Source organism: Mustela nigripes, chromosome 2 (assembly GCF_022355385.1).
Source record: "Mustela nigripes isolate SB6536 chromosome 2, MUSNIG.SB6536, whole genome shotgun sequence".
NCBI classification, from domain to species: Eukaryota; Metazoa; Chordata; class Mammalia; order Carnivora; family Mustelidae; genus Mustela; species Mustela nigripes.
In genome coordinates this window covers 147,311,993-147,322,733 of record NC_081558.1, presented here as the reverse complement: position 1 = coordinate 147,322,733, position 10,741 = coordinate 147,311,993, and the positions used below count along the sequence as shown (strand labels likewise).

Here is a 10,741-nt window from a genome sequence, read left to right as displayed (position 1 = left end):
CATTTTAAGCCCGAAGACACCTCCAGATTTAAAGTGAGGGGGTGGAAAAGAATTTACCATGCTAATGGACATCAGAAGAAAGCAGGAGTGGCAATCCTTATATCAGATCAATTAGATTTTAAGCCAAAGACTATAATAAGAGATGAGGAAGGACACTATATCATACTCAATGGATACTAACTCTTTATTGGATATATCATTTGCAAATATCTTCTCCTACTCAGTAGGTTACCTTTAAGTTTTGTTGCTTATTAGAAAATAAATACTATTAGCTCCAACATCACTAAACCCTGAACCAAATATAAACCTGGCTGGCAAAGCCTATGGGGCTCCTAGCCTCAGATCTCTAGTTGTTACTTGATCACCATCTCTACTGCAGGTTGGAGATAAATGCTACCAAGAAAACTCAAAATTGATGTGCATCTGGATTCATATTGAGGCTAGTCTAGAAGAATTATTAGTCTAGTAGAACTGTTAGTTTTTGTCCTAAAAACTGCTTTCCTATAACCCTGTGATCTGCTATACTTCCACTCCAAAACCCTTCTGGATTTCTCCAATAATACCAGACCCAGCCACATGCAAAAGCCTACTCTGCGCAGTGCACCACGCTAAGCTCTATTCTCTATTTTCTTTCCACTCTATCAGTGTGTCAAATTTTAGTATGAATCAAAATCACACAGAGGGTCTGTTAAAACACAGACTGCTTTGGGGTGCCTCGGTGGCACATTCATGATCCCAGGGTCATGGGATTGAGCCCAACATCAGGCTCTGTACTTAGTAAAGAGTCTGCTTGAGATTCTCTCTATGCTCCTCCCACACATGACCTCTCTCTCTTAAATAAATATTTAAAAAAATATAGGATCCTACTGTCTCTGACAGGGTCCTGCTGCTAGAGTTTGTGATTCAGTAGGTCTGATAACAGCCTTGAGAATCTCCTTTCTAACAAATCCCCAGATGATGCTGATGCTGGTGGTCTGTGGTCCATACTTTAAGAACTATTACATTTCATGATTGGGAAGATAGCAAGAGTTACTCAAATGGGCTGGTTCCAAGATTTGACATTTCATAGCTATACACCCTAGGGCAAGTTTTCCTTACCTAGAAATGAAGTAATATCTAGCTTATATGGTTTCAACAGAATACAATATATAAAGTTCCAAACAGCTTCACATATAAGGAATATCCCACACTCTCCCCAGTCCAAACTCTATAAAGATTCCCCCCCACTTACTGGATTTCAGCATTATGTTACTCTGATTTCACTGTTACTTCCATATGTCTCCTATCAGTACATACTACTATATTTTTCCTCTATCCTAACAAACTTCTAACCTATTGCTCATTTATTCCACACTAAACATCTGGTTGTTAACACTAGATCTCTTTTCCAGCAGAGCTCAGCCTCCTTAACAGCTGTTCTATATTAACATTTGTACCTAGTCTCCCAGGGGTTATGTACGTGAATTCCACCTTATTTCTACATTACATACTAAAACAGCTCAGTTTTTCCCTAAGCAAAACGATCTTCTGCTCTTCTTTTTTTTTTTTTTTTTAAGTTGTTTTTTGTTTGGTTGGTTGGTTTTAGGTTGGTTGGTTTTGGAGAGGAGGTTTGTAAATGTGTTCAGTTTGTTGGTTAGTTGGCTGGTTTGTTTTCCTACTTGGGATACCTCCCCATCCACCTCTTATTTGTGAAAAGACTTGGCTGACAGATCCTCATTTCTATTAAAAAATATGTAAGTAAATAAAAAAGGCAGGCCTTTCACACTCAGTTTACTAGTTCTACCAAAGTCCCCAGGTTTCCTCTGATCATTTATCAACGAGATATTCTCCTGGAGGTCAGTCTTCTAAAAAACACTTTTATACTTTTATAACCTTCCCAAACTCCTCTAAAACAAAACAGGAGGAACAACTCTCAATAATGGGACAGAAAAGCTATTCTCCTCACAGCCATGTTTCTAATTCTCTATAGACAAAGAAACAGACTATGACAGACACACCCATTACAGAAAAAAATCCTTCAAAGTAAGTGAAAAACATTACTGTCAAATCTGTTATGCTGTGCTTATATATGACCCCTCAAAAGAAACATATATATATATAAAACCATATTTTATGTTGTTTTATATAATGTGTTTATATAAAGCATTATCAAATATGAAGAAATTATCTAAGTGGCACAGTATTAATAACGTCAAAGTATACCCAGAAGACAATCAACTATATACACGAACTCAACAACTATGCAACCAAATTTCAACTCCCTTGTGTGGATTGCAGATTGTGGTGGTGGTATTGTTACTACTATGAAAAAATGTACTTTAGTCATATATTCTAACATCTCCATGAATTAAAAAGATATACCATACCTTCACAGTATAATTGAAGTATTTGGCAGACTGCATAAATCGATGGAATCCATCACTTTCTTTCGTTGCTACAGTTATGACTAATAATTTATCTGCAAAGACAGAAGGGCTTACGTAAGATGGTTTACCAAGAGTTTAAATGATCCCACTTTACAACCTACAATAGCGATTAGAGTCCTCACTAAACCTACCCATCTATCTCCTGTTAGTTTTTGTAATGAACTCTTAAAAGCCACAGCAACATTGACATCACAGTCAGTACATCGTTTTTTTAACAATTAAAGGAAACCAAATCAGCACTGCTCTAGTAAATACACAGCTTTTAGTCACCATTTTATAAAGGAGGATGATTATTTTCTATCCAACATAAAACCACTTCTTAGTAGGAGTAGGTAGATTTAAGAAATCATTTCAAAATATCCATAAAAGCTATTAAGGAGAATCTTTATCAGGAAAAGGCACATTGGAAAATATACAAAGGAAGCAAATACATTAGCAGATATCAAAAGTGCTGGGACATTTCTTTTAACCATAGGACATGGAAGGACCCATGGACTAAGAAAGCAAAAATTAACATCTTTTCAACATTCTAAGCACTGAGCTGTATTGCTTGATTCTCACTTGTCTGTTACCAATAACCAAAAATCCACAAATTTATAAATGTCTTCTAAGTAATAGGCAATTATTGGAAATAGCGTCAATGCATTAAAGAATTTAATTAGAGGGGTGCCTGAGTGGCTCAGTGGGTTAAAGCCTCTGCCTTCAGCTCAGGTCATGATCCCAGGGTCCTGGGATCGAGCCCTGTGTCGGGTTCTCTGCTCGCAGGGAGCCTGCTTCCCCCCCCCCCCGTCTCTGCCGGCCTCTCTGCCTGCTTGTGATCTCTGTCTGTCCAATAAATAAATAAAATCTTAAAAAAAAAAAGAATTTAATTAGAAATAATTCCATATAAATCAAAATAATTTTCCATCAAATTTTTTAAATAAATAAAACAATATAATATATATATTATATTATAAATATAAAGAAATAGCAGATTCAACATTCATTAGTCAACCAAAAAAAGAAAACATTTCCATCGAGATAAATATCAATATTCTTAGGGTTTTTTTTCCTGGAAAAAGGTGTATCTCACATAATTTTCACCATTATGAGAAAAAATTTAAGGAAAAATAAGTTATTTTCATAAAGCTGTCAGGCCCCAAATGAATATATTTTAAGAGTGTTTTTAAACTAACCATTCTTTTAAAAAAAAATTTCATTTGTAAAGTTTCAAACAAGGCTTAACTAATTGAAAAAATGTGATATATTACCATTCACAATGAATTTTGAAAGGGAATACCAGATTTTTTGTAAATATTTTATACACAAATCGTAAGAATTATCCACAAGCTTAGATTTTGGTCAGATGGATTTTTGATACTTACTATTTTCAGTATGAAATTAACAGCAAGGATTTCAACATCCTTAATAGGAAAAGTAATGTTGGCCAGACCACTGTGTAGACAGAAATGTTACCAAATCCAATGACTCAGAAGGCAAAATTAAAAATGTGTAGTCTGACTATGTCTGGCAATCTTTTGCCAAATAAGGACTACTGTTGTTTTACTATTGTTTCTAATTACAAAACAAAACAAAAACAAAAACACCAAAAACAAATAATGAATTAGTAATTTTGTTAAAGAAAGTTATGTTTAATAGCATTACATATAAACATGTTTCCTCTGACCTGTTATTCAGCATCATTTCTAGGATGAGAAGTAAATCTTACTCAATTGGGAGCAATAAAAGAAGAAAGTGTTGACATGTACCACTCATAAGTTTTCACCCATCAATTCCAGAGTCTAACTTGGTCACCATTTATGAAGTACCCTATCAAAATTTTAACAAATTTGATACATACTTGATTTCACAATTGATTAAGGAATCAGTGGCAAAAGGGAAAAAGAATAGAAGGGAAACTAATATAGTATATTAATAGAATTAAGAGATAATTCAACCAAGTAAACCATGGAGTTTAGCTGGGTTCTAATTTGAAAAACTAACTGCAGAAAGGTATTTTTGAGAAAATTAGGGAAATCTGAACACTAATTGGATATTTGTTGTCTAGGAAATTACTGTTACTTTTTTATTGTGCTAATAGCATTGATTTTTTTAAAGAGTCCTCATAATTTCGAGACACATATTAAGTATTTACCCAATGAAATAATATGCAGTATTTACAGTTTGTTTTAAAATTGTCTGAGATTGAGAAGAGGCAATGAAGGAGGAGCATAAAGATTAAATAAGACTGGCCATATGTGATGACTGTTAAAACTGGATTCTTTTGTATATGTTTGGAAATTCCTACAATTAAAGAGAGTTCAAATTTATACACAATCCCTAATCTTCCAATAAGAAAAATTACAGAAAAATATTCAATATGAAACTCTTAACCATTTAAATAAGTAAAAAGAAGGATGAAACAGCAGAAATAGTCTAACCCAAAAGATTGTAATTTAATAAACTACTATTAGTACTTCACTCAATTCATGCACCACAACCAAAACGATAATGTGAGATGATGGAGGAAGGAAATGGGCTTGAATAAGGGGCACCCATCAACCATTACCAAAACCAATCTATAATGGTGTCAAAGAAAAGGCAAATGGAAGTTTAACTGTGACCAAATGTAACCTCTATTGCCACAGTCTGGTCCTATCATAAAATAGATTAATACAGTTTGCATGAGGAAGAAACACATAATGCATCTATAAAGTGTGGTAGATTAGAACCACCATTTATCAATGAAAATTCACACCATGGCAAAAAAAAAAAACACAACATACAAAAACTTCTGTAATCATCTTTATAATCCCCCAAGTGCCTGTCATTCTAATAAGATTTAGTAAATATGAAGTCGCTAAATATATAGCTCTCTATAAAAATTCAGATGAATATCAGAATTTCTCAAGAAACCAAGAAGTCAGTTTATCTAGAAATGCCATCAGTATGCTATATTCTCTCTTATTAATGCAGTTCTGGAGGCAGGAGAAATACATTGTTAAAGAGGCATTCTTTCTCCAAATAGTTGTTGCTATAAGAGCAGAATTTATCAATATTTAGTGCTGACCTAATTTTTCTTTTCAAAAGCAACCATGGGTTTTAAAGACAAAGTTTTGTGATAATATACCATCTCCAAATGCTAAACCAGCACATAAAAGTCATCTGAAATTCAATGTCTTAATGACAGTCATCACATTAATTAACTCAGCATTAGCCCTGCTGCTTTTGATCCTACTATGGAAAGAGAAGTTTATCTTTCCAAGAAACTTTCTCCACACAAAGTCAAACCAGTCCTCAATTTTTAAAATTTGCAGATAGCAAGAAAAATAATTCTAAAAACTAACTCATTTTATGACCAGTCCTTTAACAATGACTCTCAACCTTCTACTAAAAGAACATATCGTATCTTCTTAGTAATGGTTAGCATAGTGCAGGGACTAGCAAACTTTCACCGTAAAAGGCCGAAAAGCAAATATTTTGGGTTTTGTGGACCATATATAATCTCTGTCGTGATTCTTCTTTATATTTATTCTTTTTTTTAAATGCTTTTAAAACTTTTTTTAAATTATTAATTTTTTTTGGCTCTCTTTACAAAAACAGTGGATCAGATTTGACCTAAGAATCATAGTTTGCCACTGGGGTTGCCCAAATTAATCTTAAGACAAATTCTCAGGTTCAAATCCCAGCTCTTCCATTTATTTGTTAGAAATTGGTCAGCTCTGTATGTCTCCAATTATGCTTCATCTATAATATTATGTGTAATAATAGCACCTGCCTGATAGGTTTGTTGTGAGAATTAGATTAGTTAATATATACAAAGTGGCTGACACTGTGAAGTCTACATAAATCTACATAGATAATATCCTCTTATTTCTACTCAACAAATGCATGGATAAGGTAGGTTTTAGTTGTGCAAATCTCAGCAGGTTATAACTCCATCTCTAACCAGAGTTACACACTCAAGAATCTGATATCCCTTCCAACTCTCAAGATTTTATGGTGCTAGTAATGATTGAAACACACAAACACAGAAACCCAACCTCTGTAAAAACAGTTCAGCTTGAAGCTATTTATTCAAATAGTTTAGCAAGAAAATGCAGATATGACTTCTCAAATATTTACATTTTTCCCCATCTCCAAGGAGGCTATAACACTAACTCAAATTACGGCCATCAAGCCCAGGCTTCTGCAACAGTCTCCTAAACCCATTTAACCCACTCCAGTCATAGCTCTACAAAGCAGCCAGAGTGATCTTTTCAAAACACTCACTGCTAAACACCCTTAAATGGCTTTCCATTGCTCTTCAGAAGGTGCCTAAGTGTGGTCTTTGACAGTGGCCCTCTCCAATGTCATCCACTACCGCTCTCTCCTTTCTTCTCTCTGTTCCAACTGCCCTGGCTGTTTTTGACCCTCCAACAACACCTACTCCTTCCTACCCAAAGAGAAGAGCCTATACATCATTATCTAATTCACCTCCTGACCTCTTGATGGAGTCACTCCCTTTTGAAATTTCAGATTCTCAAAATAGGCTATTTCCTTAGGAAGACGGTCCCTGACTACCTCACTTTCAAGGCACTTAGCACAAATTGTGTATTAATATTCACAATTATTATTTGAGATTAAAGTCTCCCCCCCCCCAGCTAGACTATAAAGGTCTTACAGGATGTCTTTCTCAATACTACCCCTCTAAGGTATATCAGTGTTCAGCATATAGTAGGTTCTTAATAAACATTTGTTGAATGAGTAGATTCAGGGACAAGTAAATCTATGCTTCATATGTATGTATATATAAAATAATGTGTTCTCAACAAAAGCCCATGTCATTAGCTTTATTATCTCCAACTCACAGATGAAGAAAGTAAGGTTTAAATAAGTTAAACAATTTCACTAAAGCCAACCAACAAATTACTCGCAAAGCCAGGGATAGAACTTCAGTTATTTCTCAAAGTCCATTTCTTTCCATTGTTTCACGTGGACTTACTTGCTGGTGAGAAGTTAAGAGACTAGATACGAACTTTGAGTTTTACTACATCTGTAGAAAAGAGAGAATGTGGCAAGCCTGAAGCTTCTATTCTTAGAAAGACCTGCATGCAGGGCTGGTCCTTAGCTGCCATCTGGAAAACTGGATATAGGGAGGGTTCCCACCATTCCCAATAGGAATGGTTCATTGTGCCTAAAACGTAGAAACAATGTACTTATGCTGAACAACTGCTTTCCTTCAAGGAGCTTGGAATTTTGATATAGAGCTTGCCTATATGACCAGCCCCCACTAAAAACTTTGGGCACTGAGTCTCAAAGGAGCTTTCCTGATGAATAACATTTCACATGTGCTGTCACCGTTAGTTGCTAGGGGAATTAAGCAAATCCTGTGTGACGCCACTGGGAAAGGACTGTTGGAAGCTGCATCTGATTCCCCTGGATTGGCTCATGTGCCTTTTCCCTTTGTTGATTTTGCTTAATATCCTTTCACATCACAACAATAAGTATGACTTAAATGTTACATCCTCTTAGTCCTCCTAATGAATGGTTGAATCTGGGGGTGGATGGCCTTGAGGATGCCAGACCCCACATGCTTCTAATTACAAGCAGCAAGTCTTCATCTGAAAAAAAGACATTATGGGCCTAATTGGTTATGTGCCTGATAAAGGGATAGGTATTAGGTTTAGGGCTCAAAGGTCACACTACAGAGATACAGAAAAGACTCCAGACTCCAAAGAAGTATTTGGTACATAAGACACTCTGTTCCTTTGCCAAGAGTAATTTTATTTTTATTATTTGTTTTTAAGATTTCTTTATTTGACAGAGCAAGAGAGAGCACAAGGCGGGGGGAGGGGGCGTGGAGGTGCAGAGGGAGAGGGAGAAGTAGGCTCCCTGCTGACTGAGCAGGGAGCCCAATGAGGGGTTGGATCCCAGGATCCTGGGATCATGATCTGAGCCAAAGACAGATGCTTAATCCTCTGAATCACCCAGGCGCTCCTGAGTCATTTTATTTTAATGTAAATTGTGACTTCATGAATAATATAGCTAAGTCCACTTCTTTTACATAGGAGAAAACAAGACCTAAAGAGAAAACACTTGTTCAGGATCCTGCAACTCAGTGGTAACCAATCTAGGACTGGACTTCAAGATTCTCAGTTATTAAAAACATGGTTTTCCTAGGTCCTATTGAACAATTTTGTTGCTTTCTTAAGTACTGCGTCACCCAAACACTATGACAATTAAACGAAAGCTAAGGTAGCAAACAAATCATACTCTGTGAAATTCTTGGAAAAAAGAAAAATCAAAAGAATAATGCCTCAAAAACAACTAATATCAAAAATTCCAACAAAGAAAAAAACCGAAAAGGGGTATGTCAGACATCAAAGAATTCCTTAGGATTTTTGTAGGAAAGGGTGGGGGAAGAAAAGGGGACACTTAAAAAAAAGTAAAGATAAACTTTCAACTACTAATGCTACATAGGGAACAGCTTCACACATTCCCATTCTGATGGATGCCTGAGCTTCCACAGCCTACTCTGGACAATGCACAGATCTACAGCAAATCAAGAGATATCCCATGGGGTAGAGGGGAAGGGCAGTATGTAGGGTGACCTATCACTCCAGTCAGCCCTGAACTAAGAAAGTTCCCAGAGCATGGGGATTTCTGTTTTAAAACTTGGAAAGTCCTGGGGCACCTGGGTGGCTCAATTGATTAAGCATCTGCCTTGGGCTCAAGTCAGGATCCCAGGGTCCTGGGATAGAGCTCTCCCTGCCCCCCACCCCCAATTTGGCTCTTTGCTCAGCAGGAAGTCTGTTTCTCCCTCCCACTGCCATTCCCCCTGCTGTGCTCATGCACACACACTCGCTAGCACTCTCTCTCTCTCTCTCTCTCTCTCTGCCAAATAAATAAATAAAATCTTTAAAACACACACACACAATTAAGACAAGACAAAACAAAACAAAAAACAAAAACAAAAACACAGCTTGGAAAGTCCTGAGCAAATCAGGATGATTTGATCCCTATGGCATTATGTGCAGTGGGATTAGAGAAGGTGAGATATTGCCTGTTACATATAAAAGACTGAATGACAAATGGTCCAGGAGCCAAATGGTAGGATAGCATCACGTTAAGGATAAACACTTCTAGAACCAGAAGTTTAACCAACACCAGATATCAAATGAAGCAGGACCAGAGTAAGACCACCAGAGGCCTTAGGGACCTAAAAGGTCAAAGTCGACAAAGACCACCTCTCTCCCTCATAAGTATTTCAAACCATAATATACATTTCTAAACTTTTTTTTTTTTCAAATAAAAACTTGTACATACACTAAATATCAACTTTTTAAAAAATGTTTTCTAATTTTCTTTAGGGGGGCCCATTTTTCCTGATAGTATATATCCATGTTTAGTTTATTAGGTAACCTAGTAGTGAATGAAAGACAAATTTCAAGACACGGACAAAAGAGATATTTAATATTATGCCTAATAATTCCTAGCAGCTAGTTGCTTTCACAGTGCTATGAGAGGTTAAAGGCATTTAAGAACAGCATTCAAACAGACAATTATATTACAAAAAACATCAATTTTAGCATACGTGTAGTCAGTAAAACTTGAATAACTATTAGGATAACATTGGAATTTTAGAATGAGGTGAAATTTTTAATATCAAAAATTGTGTGCTCTCTATAACCATATTAATCATAGCAACCATTGAGAAAATTATTTTAAAAACATTGATATAAATACATATTTAATAAATTTAAATAAATTTATACTTAAATAAATTTGTCTTCACTTAATCACAAAAGTATTTGCATACTCTGGAAAAACATTAATATGAACAATATAATCTTTTCAAACTGTGTAAAAACAAGAACAACAACAACAACAAACTTTAAGAACTTCAATTCAGTAACTCTCTTTGGTTATACCCCACCATCCTTCACAATAAATATCTGTGACCTAAATTTTAAGAATTCAACCTAAAGGTGATAGATAAGATGAAAATTAAAGGAGACCCACTCCTCTACAGTCATCCCCATCCCCTTCCAGAAACATGGAGATAAAAATGCAAGGACTTGATTGCAGCCAAACACTATACACTGAGTTCCGACAAATTGTTTCTGGAGTTTAGAAGGGGAAACTAAATTTTAAACACCAGGAATGATCACAGTAAGGGGGGCTTTGATCAGGGTAAACAAAACATGACTTTAAAAAATGAAAGGATAAAACGTACCCTACAGGCTTTATGAGAATAAAAACTCAAAAATGAGCCAATATATGAGACAGCTGGCCAAAACAAACAAACAAAAAGCTATCTTTTTTTTTTTTTTTTTTTTTTTTTTTTTTTTTTT

The 10,741-nt window shown here is 35.6% G+C and overlaps 1 protein-coding gene across 2 annotated transcripts in view; it reads right to left on the bottom strand.

The window, feature by feature from the left end:
* PLOD2 (procollagen-lysine,2-oxoglutarate 5-dioxygenase 2) overlaps positions 1 to 10,741 on the bottom strand; it is a 101,286-nt gene that overhangs the window by 55,983 nt on the left and 34,562 nt on the right. For both annotated transcript variants that reach the window (XM_059391785.1, XM_059391784.1), the window contains exon 2: positions 2,367 to 2,458. In XM_059391785.1, the coding sequence (XP_059247768.1) occupies positions 2,367 to 2,458 (92 nt within the window). The remainder of the gene's footprint in view (positions 1 to 2,366; positions 2,459 to 10,741) is intronic.